The 14,600-nt window shown below is 37.4% G+C and overlaps 1 protein-coding gene across 1 annotated transcript in view; it reads left to right on the top strand.

Moving 5' to 3' along the window:
• The window catches only part of IL1RAPL2 (interleukin 1 receptor accessory protein like 2), a 969,697-nt gene that overhangs the window by 933,917 nt on the left and 21,180 nt on the right, over window positions 1-14,600 (top strand). Inside the window, exon 9 of the mRNA XM_070605106.1 lies at window positions 6,814-6,959. Within this exon, the coding sequence (XP_070461207.1) occupies window positions 6,814-6,959 (146 nt within the window). The remainder of the gene's footprint in view (window positions 1-6,813; window positions 6,960-14,600) is intronic.

Below are 14,600 nucleotides of genomic sequence, written 5' to 3' on the forward strand. Positions count from 1 at the left end.
TGAGATGATAACCCATTGTGGTTTTGATTTGCAAGTCCCTGATGATATTGAGGTTGAGCACCTTTTTGTATATCCTGTCGGCCATTTGTATGTCTTTTTTGGAGAAATGTCTATTCAGGTCCTTTGCTGATTTTTAAATCAGGCTATTTGTTTTGTTTTATTTTGTTTTTATATTGAGTTATGAATTCCTTATATATTTTGGAATATTAACTCCTTGATAAGGATTGATAAGGATATTAACTCCTTATCAATATATGTTTGCAAATATTTTCTCACATTCTGTAGGTTACCTTTTCCCTTTCTTGATTGTTTTCTTTGCTATTTAGAAGCTTTTTAGTTTGACGCAATCCCACTTGTCCTTTTTTTCACTTTTGTTGCCTGTGCTTTTGGTGTCATATATAAAAATTCATTGCTTGGACCATTGTCAAGAAGATTTTCCCTTTGTTTTCTTCCAGTAAGTTTGTGGTTTCAGGCCGTATGTTTAAGTCTTCAATCCTTTTTGAGTTGATGTTTGTATACGGTGTGAGATGAGGATCCAATTTCATTATTCTGCATGTGGATATACAGCTTTTCCTAGACCACTTATTGAAGAGCCTGGCCTTTCCCCGTTGTGTATTCTTGGCACGCTTTTTGAAGATATGTTGACCATAGATGTGTGGATTTACTTCTGGGCTCTCTATTCTGTTCCATTGGTCTATACATCTGTTTTTATGCTAGTACCATACTGTTTTGATTACTATATCTTTGTAATATAATTTGAAATCAGGAAGTGTGATACCTCCAGCTTTTTTTCTTGCTCAAGACTGCTTTGGCTCTTTGGGGCCTTTTGTGATTCCATGTGAATTTTAAGATTGTTTTTTCTATTTCTGTAAAGAATGCCATTGGGATTTTTATAGGATTACACTGAATCTATGGATCACTTTGGATAATACCGAAATTTTACCAATATTAATTCTTCCAATCTATGAATACAGGATGTCTTCCCATTTATCTGTGTCTCCTTTAATTTCCTTCATCAATGTTGTATAGTTTTCACTCTACATGTCTTTTACCTCTTTGGTGAAGTTTATTCCTAAGTATTTTATTATTTTTGTTGCTATTGTGAATGAGATTATTTTCTTAATTACCTTTTCATGCCTTCTCTGGTTTTAATTGAGCATTTGATATGATTTTATTTTCTCTTCTCTCTTTGCATATCAATTGTACTTAAAAAAAATTTAGCAGTGGCCCTAAAGTTTGCAATACACATTTACACCTAATCTAAATCCACTTTAAAATAATATTATACTGCTTCACAGGTGGTAAGGTACCTTATAACAGAATATTCTCAATTCCTCCATTCTGTCACTTTTAACATTGCTGTCATTAATTTCACTTATCCATAAGCTATAATCACCAAATACATTGATGATATTATTTTTTCACTTTATTGCAGAATAATTGACAAATTAATTGTGTATGTTTAAAGTATACAGTGTGATGATTTAATATACATTACGTTGTAGAATGATTATCAAGATCAAGATAAACACATCCATCACCTGTTTTTGAGGAAGATTAGCTCTGAGCTAATATCCACTGCCAATTCTCCTCTTTTTTTTTTGGCTGAGGAAGATTGGCCCTGAACTAACATCTGTGACCATCTTCCTCTATTTTATATGTGGGATGCCTGCCTCAGCATGGCTTGATAAGCAGTATGTAGGTCCATGCCCGGGATCCCAACCAACAAATCCCAGGCCACCAAAGTGGAGCACACGAACTTAACTGCTGCACCACTGGGCCAACCCCAACTCTTTTTTTTAATGTGATGAGAATACTTAAGATCTACTCTCAGAACTTTCAAGTATACAGTGCCATATTATTAAGTATAGTCCCCATGCTGTACATTAGATCCTCAGAACTTATTCTTCCTATAACTGCTATTATTGCTATTATGATTTTAAACAAACTATTACCTGTTAGATCAATTATGAATAGGAAAAATAAATATTTTATTTTATCTTTGTTCCTTCTCTAACACTCTTCCTTTCATTATGTAGATCCAAATTTCTGACCTCTGTCATTTTCATTTTCTCTGAAGAATTTCTTTTAAAATTTCTTGCAAGACAGGTCTACTGGCAGCAGATTCCCTCAGTTTTCATTTGTCTGAGAAAGTCTTTATTTCTCCTTCAATTTTGATGGATAATTTAGATGGATACAGTATTCTAGGTTAGTGGTTGTTTTCTTTAAATACTTTAAATGTTTCACTCCACTGTTTTCTTGCTTGCATGATTTCTAAAAGAAGTCTAATGTATGTCTTATTTTTGTTCCTCTATAGGTAAGATCTTTTTTCCTCTGGATTCTTTCAAGATTTTCTCTTTGTCTTTGATTTCCTGCAGTTAGAATATGATATGTCAAAGTGTAGATTTTTTAGTATTCATCCCGTTTGGTATTTTCTGAGCTTCCGGCATCTGTGCTTTGGTGTCTGCATTAACTTTAGAAAATTCTCAGCTATTAATACTTCAAATATTTCTATTGTTGCTTTCTCTCTTTGTTCTTCTTTTGGTATTTCCATTACATGTATGTTACACCTTTTGTAATTATCCCTCAGATGTTTGATATTTTGTTCCATTTTTTCCGTGCTTTTTTCTCTTCCCATTTCAGTTTAGGACGTTCCTATTTACATATCTTCAAGATCAGTGATTCTTTCTTTGGCCATGTCCAGTCTACTGATGAGCTCATGAAAGGGATTCTTTATTTCTGTTACAATGTTTTGATTTTTAGCATTACCTTTTGATTCTTTTTTTGAATTTACATCTCTCTGGTTACATTACCTATCCGTTGATGTATTATGTTTACTTTTTCAATTAGATCACTTAACATATTAATCATAGTTATTTTATAGTCCCAGTCCAATAATTCCAAAATCTGTGCCATATCCAAATTTGTTTCTGATGCTTGCTTTGTCTCTTCAGACTGTGTTTTTTCTTTTTTGCTTCTTAACATACCTTGTAGTTTTGTTGTTGTTGTTGAAAGCCACATTATGATGTATCAGTTAAAAGGAACTGAGGTAACTAGGCCTTTAGTGTGAGATTTTATATTTATATGACTAGGAGTTAGGCTGGGTTTACAGTTTGCCATATTTGCATGTGGAAGACGTTAAAATTTTCTATAGTGTACTTGTTTATGTCTCCCCTGTTTTCTTTGGGTTTTCCTGGAAACTGCTTCTTAAATAGGGTCTGAGCTTTGCACTTCTTTCAGGCAAAAGTCCTTGTTATCATACCGGAGCCTGATTGATGTGGTATACTATTCTCTAATTCTAGCTTGAAGTCTTAGTCTTTTAGTGAGCCTGTGCCTCTGGGATGTGACCTTCACAAGTGCTTCTCAGCTTTCCTCCCCTCTTTAGGTGAGACAGGAAAGCTTGAGGGGGTTGGAGTTGGGTATTTACCCTCCCTCAGCTAGGTTTGGTAAATCCAAGTAGTTTAGACTCTTGTAAAAGAGTTTACCTTGAGGGCAGGCCTTTGTTAAGGAGAACAGAGTGCTCTGGCTCATTTCAAGATAGTTACTTTTCCTTTTCCTTCACCAGAAGCCTAAGAGAACTTTCCCTAAGTTTCAGTGTGAGACCCTGGTAGGGCTCCTGGAAGCAAAACTCACAAAAGTGTGGGAGACCCCTAATATTAGATCCCATGGAGTTTGTAACTCTCAAGCTAGTCCATATTGGGCCTGCAGTGACTCGTCAATTACAGTGTAAGTGTTTCTACTGGTCCTGTCTCCTGCTCCTTGGTTTCTGCTCCCAGTACACTGTGACTTTCAGTATTTGATTCTATCTCAAGTTTTGGGGGGCAGTAATTTGCCCTATGACATCAGTTTTCTGATGGATCTAAGAAGATTTATTGATTTTCACTTTGTTCATATTTTTCCTTGTTGTAGTGATGAAAGTAACAACTTCCAAACTTTTTCTAGTATTACTTTTTAATAATTTTAACTAAATAAAACTTTTGAAGGTAGTGATTTCTGTCACCTGAATTTATTATTTTTGTTTTGCCAGTGTTCACTATTATGTAGAATTTGCCTTCAATGTTAATCCTTGGAATGAGATACTTCTGAAGTTATTTGAAGTACATCCCAGGATCCCCTCATTTGTATCCTTCATTCCAAAACCAGTCTCTTCAGTGTCTCTCTTTCACACATTCTGCAAAGACTTGCTCTTATCATCCCTCCTAGAAAACTCTCCCTTCTTCCTTTTGTCTAGGCAGAGTCTTGTCAAGCTTTTTCCAGCTAATTTAGTCAATAATAGTCTCTCCCTTCTTTTAAATCCCATTGTAAGCATGACTGTACCACCCTGCTTTACCTTGTTCTTTCTATATATTTTTTTCAACTGTGTAGATCTTGTCTCCTTTAAACTTTAATGCTCACTGGGAGAAAGCACCAGGTCTTTTAATGCTTATATTTCTCTTATACCAAATATCTAGCCCACAGCTAGGCACTTATCATGGAATTGACAAAGATCATTGATAGATTGGTATATATCAACCTTTGCTAAGAAATTGTGACTGCTCTGCAGAGTCATTTGTAGACATAAACACCAACTTGCCCTTTCGTTCCAAAAAAGCAAGTCACCTCTAGATTTTCAAGAGCTGATAATTAAGACACCTCATATATATTAATAGATGGATGGAGGATCATTTTTCAAATACTCTCTCCAGATTCTTTCTGCAGCCTGTGAAGAAACCTGTTATTGGAAACTGCCTTGGAAATGAAGAAGCAAAGGCTTGGTCTGGAGGGACAGGATCAGCTTTCTGTCTCATGCCTGACAGAGGCTGTGGGTGTCCTACACATGAAGCTTTAAATCAGACTTAATTTGTGGTGCCTAAGCAGCTTCTGGCACTAAAGGGGTTCTTCCATAGCAGGTTACACAGGACCAAAAGAATTGAGTGTAGTGGGATTTATCCATAGCAGGGAGAAAATGGAGAGCAAACTTCAACATAAACCGTGAAGACAGTAAATTCCCATTTTTTTCCTTGGTTAGGTATGTTGAGAGAGGAGAAAGAGAGGAAAGCTACAACTTTAGCCAGAAAGAAAAAAAATTAATAGAAAGAGTACCAGTGAAATGTGGTTAAAAAATTCTTATTCTTGTCTGGTTCAGTGATGGTACATAAAGGTAAAGGGCAGGAAAAGGAGAGTTACTCAAGTTACAAATGCCAGCATTATCAACTCAGATATGATTATTATTGGAAGGGAACAGAAACAGGGTTAATTTTAAAAGCATGTCTATTTGGAATATTATCTGGGCTTCAGATTTCAGTATGGGAGACTCTCAGATTCTGGGAACTCTCTTCCACCAACCCAATCTTATGCCCTTCCTTCTCTCACAGGGGAGCCAGAAGAGATTAAGCCAAGCCAGTTTTAAATATCAATAAATGTAAATACAAATATTTTTGGAGGAGCCAAAATGTAAACAATCTACCTTTGGATAATGAAATGTTGATGTTTAATAACATTCCTTTGCATGTGCATAGTGCTATTTACTTTTTAAATCACTTTAACCCATTTTATACTCACAACAAAGTTAAGGTAAGTACAGTAGATATTTTTCCCAACTTAAAGATGCGTTAAATTAAGGTACCATTGAGTTAATGCCTTTGTAAGGATCCAGCTTGAGCTTGTAAGTGGGAAGCCTGTACTTAGAACAGAGTTTTCTATAAGCATAGTTGTCTTCTCCAATTTTATGCTAAATGCCAGTAAATTAGAGGGTCCTTCTCTGCATTCATGACCAGTTGTCCAAAAAGGAGATGAGAATTGCTTCTAGTGCCCCAATTTGCCATCTGAAATATTTCTTGCTCGCAAATACATGTATTTAAGAATGTCACCCAAGAACTTAACGGCAGGATGGCCACCGTGTATACTCACGATTTGCTCTTTCTTGGGTCAAAAAGCAGGAGGAGACAGAAAAGAAAAGTCAGCAGGGTACTCACTTTCACCTCACCCAGGAGGCAACCAGCCATTGGTGAGAATATAACTCTTCAAAGAAACAGGAGACATGCTCCTCAGGGAAGGTTCCTGGCCACTCAGCTCCTCAGTGAAGAACACCTATTCCTGGCCATTCAAGGCCCTTTGCAACTTCACTTGGGAAAGCAAAAAGCAGGACTATGTGAAAATGTCACAAAATGCAGGATTTCTCCTGTGAGGGAGGAAAGGAGAAAGACAAATGGGGATCAGTGTCTGGAGAAAGCAAGGCCATGGTGGGGGGCTAGCATCATTAGGGCACAGGTAACATGCCTGCATTGGACAAAAGGCAGGAGAAAAGTAGAGAGAAGGCTTCTCACTGATATTTAGGGGTAGAAGGCCACTAACCACTTTCACTTTACTTCTCATAAGGCAACAATTTTCAAGGCCCCTTTCTGTACCTTCTTACCCCCTGTTGTCAAAACTCTAACCTCTAACACAAAACCTACACTCCTACAGATTTTTTTTGCCTACATGCCATGGCGCAAAAATCCCGTTTGTTTTTCATAAGCCCAGCACAGAATATAGAGCCCAATGTTTCCTCCTTTTTGCCACACAAATCGTGTTGGCTTCATTTATCAAAGCCTAGTGGCATGTTAATATTTCTTTTTGCTTAATGAATGCCTTGCCTCTTTCATGTGCCATGTAATATTCACATCAAGAGCCATTTTTTGTGTTTTCTTGTAGAAGATGCTGCACATACACCCAGTCAGGACTTCCCATGCCCACTGAAGACTTGTGTGAGCTACATAACCATCTGCAGCCTTTGCATGGCTGCTCTCTCCCCATATCAAACCAATTCAGCCAAACATATTGTCTTTATTTCAGGCTCCTTAAAGAGCATCTTGGAGAAAAAGAAGTTGAGTTGGCACTCATCTTTGATTCAGTGGTGGAGGCTGACCTAGCAAATTATACCTGCCATGTGGAAAACCGAAATGGACGGAAACATGCCAGTGTTCTGCTGCGTAAAAAGGGTATTTATTTTTATAACTATCATTATGATTTGTTTAGCTACCAAGTACCTATTGAAGTTAGTTATGTTTCTTGGCCTTATTTTATCATTTAGTATAAATTTCTATTAAATATTTTATCTTTTTTAAAAAAACCAAATATCTCTTGCTGTGAATATTAGCATAAAGTGCCCAAGATCTTCCATACCATTAGGAAGTGGATGAATGAAATGAAATATTGTTATGTGTTAAATCCAGTGAGATAAAATGTACCTTCGTTATAAATGTTACTTAAAATTTGATAGGTTCGACAGTCAAAATTTTCTCTGTATTTCACCTTCATCTTACATCCCTTAAATGAAATATTAGGGGTTTTATTATTGGATGAGAAACAGTAAGTTTTTTATTCCCAGACTAAAATGTAAATAACAATAATGAATAGTATATGATATTCTTACAATTTCTAAAGTAACGATTATACACAATATTTCATGGTATGACCTGGTGTTGAGGCCTTTAGCAGGTGTATATATTTTTAAACAATTTGGCATTTATGGAGCTCTCTCTCTAGAGTTGATTCCAGATGGGGCGGAAATTGTATATAATGAGCAAATAAAAGAAACTCTAAATTTACAGATAAAGGAGATATAAGGAGACATAGGAACAACAATCCCAGCAGCTGGAGCAGCTTCTGAGATTGTCTCTTATCCTGCCACAGCTCTTGATTACTGCAAAAGGCTAAATACTTTCTGTATGTGTGCATCTGGCAAAGGTTTTGTAAATGTAAAAGAACAAATGTTCTCAATCAGTGTTCTTGTTGTCTGAGCTATAGAGCAATTGAACAGATTCAATCAGCAAGGTCAGTAGTTGTAGCTCCTAGCCAAGATGGAATTTCTATTTTCCAGCCAGCCCTAATACTTGACCTTGACCAGAAGCTCTAGGAGAAGCAGAGAAATGTCATTATCCTGAGAATAATGCTTTTATCCCTCTAGCACCACTTCTTACTCTGTTGGACTTGATTCTGTCTTAAAATAATAAAGTCTTCAAGTATAAAGGAGTCTAACAGAGAAAGTAAAGTCAGGAGACCCTGGTTCAGGAGATCCTGGTTCAGCCACTGATTCAGCTGCCTGGTTCAGTGGGATTAGCTCGTCTGGTTAAACATCCTGAACCTCAGTTTCCTCATCTGTAAAATAAGGGTAATAATATCTACCTTGTAGAGTCACTTTGAGGCTCAAATGATAATGATATGGTGTGAAATACCATGCTCAAACAGTGTTTGTTACTATATAGAACTTGGATAACTTTTCCTATGCACTAGGCGACCACTTAGTCCCCCTACATGAGGGACAGACGTTGATCATGTCCTGATACCTCGCAGCAAGGATCACTTTGTTCCTGTCCATCTCAGTCTTATTTTAGGCTCAGAGATCCTTCAAGCCAGGGTCTGCTGTACCTCCGTATCCTTAACAACTTGGGCAGTGTCTGATGACTAATGGGCACTTAGAACCCATTCTGCTTAATAAATGAATATAGTTCTCTTTTCTTATTGAGGATCATGTATAGCAAGCATTGTTCTAGGTACTAGTGAGTAGAGTGCTGAATAAGACAGGGGCTTATAGTCCTCAGGGAAGTGAGGATGCAAAGAAAGACAAACATTAAACATTAAATAACAAATTACTCAGAAGATGTATAGCGTAACAAGTAAAAACTTGCTATGAAGAAAAATAATGGGGGGTCCTATTATTCAGTTAGTGGATAGAAATAGCCTTATTTGAGTTTTAAAATAAATCTATTTCTCTTAAATGAATAAAGCAACCACTAGCCAGACTTAAAATTTCTAATAATCTGATGCTAGAAACCAAGGCACACTGTAAAACTGCCACCTCCCATGGCTTCTGCAAGGAAACGTGTCTAAATCATGAATAACTGAGAAGATTAATTCTCATCTTCCTGATCTCTAAATATTAGATTTCCCCAAGGTTCAGGCCCACTCTTCTCACTCACTCCTTAGATGATTTCATTCCATCTCCATCTCAGGGTTTTGCTTACCATTTATATGCTGACAACTCCCAAATTTATATCTCTAGCCTGGACTTCTAGCCTAAACTCCAGAGTTGTATATCAATGTATTCAACAACTATTCCAAAACTCCACTAGCAGGTATATCTGGTAGGCATATCAAGCTTTTCTCGTCCCAAACAGGATTCCTGATTTCTTCTCCCTATAAACGTGATCCTGCAGTTGCCTACTCCATCTCCATCACCATCCTTCTAGTTGCTCAAGCCAAAATCCTTGGAGTCGTCCTTGACTTCTTGTTTTCTCTACTCACATGCTATATCTATTTCAACAGCAAATACCATGGCTCTACTCTCAAAACATACCCAGACTATGAACACTTTCCCCACTTCACTGTTACGATCCTAGTTTGAACCACCAGCATCAATTGCTTGGCTCACTGCAATGGCCTCCTAACTGGTCTCCTTGCATCCCCTATGTCCCCTTACAGTCTATTATGACAGCGGCCAGAATGATTCTAATATGTGAGTCACATTATATCATTCTTCTAATCAGAATCCCCCAATTTCAGAACCCTCACTATTGCACTTAGAATGAAGTCCCAAATTCTTACCATGGTCTACAAAGCATGACTCAATTGGTCGTCATTTCTGATCTCATTTTCTACCACAGTCTGCCTCAAGCATCACACACATTAGCCTCCTTTCTATTTCTCATGCTCACTAAGTACAATCCTGGCTCATGGTCTCTGCACTTGCTATTTCCTCAGCCTAGAACTCTCTTCCCTGACCTGTTTGCATGATTCACTCCCTTTTTTCATACATATCTCTGCTTAAATATTACCTACTAGATAGGCCTTCCTTGGCCACCTCATATAAAACAGTACTACCCATCATTTTCTTTTTTAAAATTATTTTAGTTCTATTGAGGTAAAATTTACAAATAAAATTATAAGATATTTAAAGTGTACAATGTGATGATTTGATATATGTATACATTGTAAAAGGATTCCCCCTACTAAGTTAATTAACATATCTATCACCTCACATATTTACCTTTTTTTTTTTTGGTGAGAACGTTTAATTCTAACCTTGTAGCAAATTTCAATTATACAATCCAGTGTTATCAACTATAGTCACCATGTTATAATTAGATCCTCAAACTTTATTCATCTTATAGCTGAAAATTTGTACCCTTTTAACCAATCTCTCCCTATTGCCTCCTTCACCCACTAGGCCCTGACAACTACTTTTCTACTCTCTGTTTCTGTGACTTCAACTTTTTTTTTTTAATTCCACGTATAAGTGATACCATGCAGTATAGTATTTATCTTTCTCTGTCTGGATTATTCCACTTATCATAATGCCCTACAGGTTCATCCATGTTGTAGCGAAGGAGAGGATTTTCTTCTTTTCTGAGACTGAATAATATTCCATTGTGTATATATGCTACATTTTCTTGATCCATTCATCTCTTGATGGACTACTCATCACTTTCTCTTTCCTCTATTGCTGTTTATTTTATTTATTACTATTTGATATCACATTATATTTGTTTTCTTCTCATCTTTTCCCCCCACTAGAATGTAAACTCTATGAGAACAAGGACCTTTTCCATCTTACTTACTGCTGTACCCCTAGTGCATAGAACATAGTAAGTGCTCAAAAATATTTGTTGCATGAAAATGCTCCTCCTTGAGGACCAGTGCAATAGGGTGGGGGATGGATAACAAGTATTGGTAAAGAGAGGATTTATTTGCAATCTTGTCTTGATTAGTGTCTGCCCTGGGTTATCTAAATGCATTTCTCTTTTCAAAGACTTTCACTTTCCACATTGGAGGTTGAAAACTCAGAGACCTCAGGGGCCAGGCAGATATTAAAATTATTGGGCTGGCTATTAGGATAAGCAAAATAGTCACTACTCTTTTCTAGAAGATTATTGCCATGCTTGCTGGAATGCAAACCCAGGGATAGGACAGCTTCAGAGTTTTCAAGTGACGTTGAAAGACTATGAAATCATTTGATTTTTAAATATTAGTATCCACTTTTTTGAAACATCGTATAGACCAACAAAACCTTTTTCTGGCCCATGGTATACCAGTTTGCACTGTTTTAGGTAGCAGTTAAATTTTTTCACTGTGCTTTGGAAAATGATCAGTTCATCTTTCCTCACTCAGTCTCCTTAGGAGCTCTTGACAATATGATGGAGCTCCAGAAAAGAGCAAGAAGTCTCTGTTCCAAAGTTTTTAATCAGACTTGGCTCAGGCTTGTTTTGCAAAACTTCGGATATTTCCTCTGGAGTTAAACCTTTCAGGTTTTATCATATTATAGCCTGGCCTCAGTGGCTATAGTGTTTCCACTTGGAATATGAGTATATAGAGCAGTAACTTTCTGATGAGCTGTAAGTCCAATATTGAAAACGCCCTAAACGGTCATTGTGGAGAAGAAACATTTGATGAGTCCTTTCATAAAGTAAAAAGGAAAACTCATGTCTAATATCTCCAATTAACAGGGTCAGGCTTTCTCAAAACAAGTCGTTCCTTACTTATGCATCTTCTACATGCACCTACCACTTCCACACTCTCTGATGTCCTATTTGTCAACAAGTACAGCTAACATTTCAGTAAGAAGTCCATCCCTGTTTTATTTTTTTTAGTGAATCAAGACTCTGAACTTATATTAAACAAATTTTGATAATTATTTCTTCTCTGTGCATAGTTTCCCACAAACAAGAGCATATCACTGAATCTCTCTTCCTCTTTTCATTCCCAGTGCTACTGCCCCACCCTGAACTCCCAACCTGTAGAGGAAACCCTCAGGTGGGATCTCCCAACCTGCTTCCTAACTTATGAGCAAGCTCAAACATTTCCAGCCTTCCCTCTGTCCGGTCCCTTGGCTTTAACTGCTACTTGTCCCATTCTGCAATGTCTGATCTTTGTGCTCAAAATAGTCGGGCTCAAACTAAGAAGGTTTAAAAGAACTACACTTGTACTTTGGGTGCCTAGAAAAAGTTATAATCCCATAAATATTTGCTGTTCTGGCTATAGCTATCCTTGTGAAGTATATACAAGGCACAGTCCAAATAAATGACTTTCACCTTCTCAGCCAGGAAATGTCCCTAGAAGTATAGATCCTGCTGAGATGGAAAACGGCAGTTGAGAACAAGACAAAAGAAAAGCCAGGTGTCATCTGAGTGATGGCAATTCTGCCCTCTGATTATAGGATGCATGTTTCCCTTTTAATGTGACTTCCTGGGCTAAATCAAAGAATACTGGTTGAATCTCAGGAACTAGGTCCACGGTTTTCAATGTAAACAGTCATCATTAGGTAATATCTTTCAAAGGCATTTTTATAAAATGGACCACAAAACCACAAAGGTACTTTTCACACCACAGTTTTCTTCCATAAATTTACTGCTGAAAAAGGTGTCTGCTACTTGGGAGCACAAATTGTTCCTGCTGCTGAAGTTTTCCATCTACCTAATTGCAACTCTACTCTGTAAATAACATAGAAATTGCTGGAAAAATTCCCATTTGGTGACTTTGAAAACAGTTGAAATCTGTTCTGACCAGAGAGAGACAGAGGGAGAAAAAAAAGAGAGAGAGAGTGAGACAGAGAGAGAGAGTTCAAAAAATTTACAACATAAAATGTGCATTTTATAGCAGGACAAACATGTTGAATCAAGTCAATCAATGCCCTAAGATGAAGGGAAACTCATTTTTAGAATCAGAAAAAAAATCATATTGCTCTGTCAATTTAACACTGGCTGCTAAGAATGCATAACTGATGTAAGATGATGAGAAAACAAGCGAAGATTGTGATATTGCAGTCCTACGGAGGTCTCATAAGCAAGCCTGCCTTACCTCTCACATAGAGGCAGGCAGTGGTTCCTGGGGAGTCACTTTCTGCATAGAGGGCAGGAGGCAGAACTAATGTGTGGTAGGACTGTTTTTTTCACCTGAAATTTTGAGGTTAAATTTTCAAAATGACCACCTTTTGCAGCAGGCAGAACAGAGATAGATTCCAATTCCCTATCTACCTATTATGTGTCCCCTCATAATGTTCCTTATTAACATGTTTTTTTCCCCTCACAGCAGCTCCACTCCGTTCCTTTTTCCATCCTTCTCCCCTTTCCTTATTCAAAAAGAGTGATGTTTATTTATGTTTCTTACCATTTCCACTCAGTGACACTCCTGATTGGCCATGCTCTCTCTGGCTACCACCGTCTCCTCTCTCACTTCACCTCCTTTCCAAGAGCAAATTCCCTCTCTCTCCATGAAACCTAAAACTTTTCTTCATATGCTAGACTCCAGGGAGCCCCTCCTTCCTCCATGGTACAGCTATAGGGTACTTGAGTACCCTCCAATGAAGGGCCTGACCTCTGCTAAGTCCTTTCATTCTGCCTGGTGAATTGTAGTTTAGCTTCTTTCCTTGGAATTGAAAAGGTGGAAGGAGCCAAAATTCACTGCAAGTCACGTGTTCTCAAGAAGCTTACTAACAGTTCTGTGGAGGAATAGGGAGAAGGCTTTCCATTGTCACTTTCCAGGCTGGAGCTTAGAAAGCTGTGGTATAATAAAAAGAGCCTTGAATTTGAAGTTAGGATATCTGGGCTCAAGTCCCATCTTGGTGTATGACCTTGGGTAATTGAATTAAACTATTGAGTCTCAGGTTCTTCATCTATAAATTTGGACCAACAATTCTTGCCCTAAAGGATTACTTAGAGAATAGATTGTAGACTGGTTGAACATTTTATCTATAATATGTATTACTTGTAGTATATATTGCATATGTTTATCTTTTTTCTTAATCTGAATTGTTATATTGAGCCTGACTAATTTCTCTTAAGCAATAAGCCTATATAGAAACAAGGGACATTCCCAGGGAAAAGTTGACGATCTGGTTGTCAAGAGACCTTCAAGAATGGCAGTCTGTCATGGTCAGAAATTTGATTTTGACAGTGCCCCAGAGTTGATCCATCGAGAGAGGCTGATTGATGCCAACCAAACTCACAAACAACTGATGTACAAACCAGGACACCACTCTCTTTTCCAGTTTCTAGTTACACAGTAAGCTGAATTAGAAATAAAAGAGTCACTTGGTAACTATGGATTTAGCTTAAGGGGAGGTTAGCTAATCTTTTAGGAAATTTTATCTATATTATGTTGAGACCAATGATGTTCCTGCCTCACAGTGGAAAATATGTGTCTGGTATGGTGTCTTTCATACTCAGCATTTCTCCTCTGGACATTGCTGAATTCACATTCTAAATTCTCTGACTTCCTGTTTCTCTAAATTCCATGATATTATCTGCTGTTTTGATGATACACCCTAGATTTGTTAATGTCACTAATTAGGCTACAGGTAATTCACTATTCCTTGAGCCTGGGATACATTATGTCTCCTTCCATTATGTATTGATTTAGTTGTTCCAACTCTCAGAGTTCCACGAGTGCCCAACTGGAGCAGCCTAAGGCTGCTATCAGGTAGCCTGATGTTAGCTGAATAAGCCAAGTGATTAGCCTATATTTCTCATTCTCTTTTAGCCCCATTGGGCATATTATATTACATACATATTATAGTCATTTATTCAAATAAGTAGGGGAAATGGATAAGCTAATTTTCCCTGCTTACCTTCTATTAGATTATGTTT

This window comes from Equus przewalskii, chromosome X, assembly GCF_037783145.1.
Source record: "Equus przewalskii isolate Varuska chromosome X, EquPr2, whole genome shotgun sequence".
Classification (NCBI taxonomy): Eukaryota; Metazoa; Chordata; class Mammalia; order Perissodactyla; family Equidae; genus Equus; species Equus przewalskii.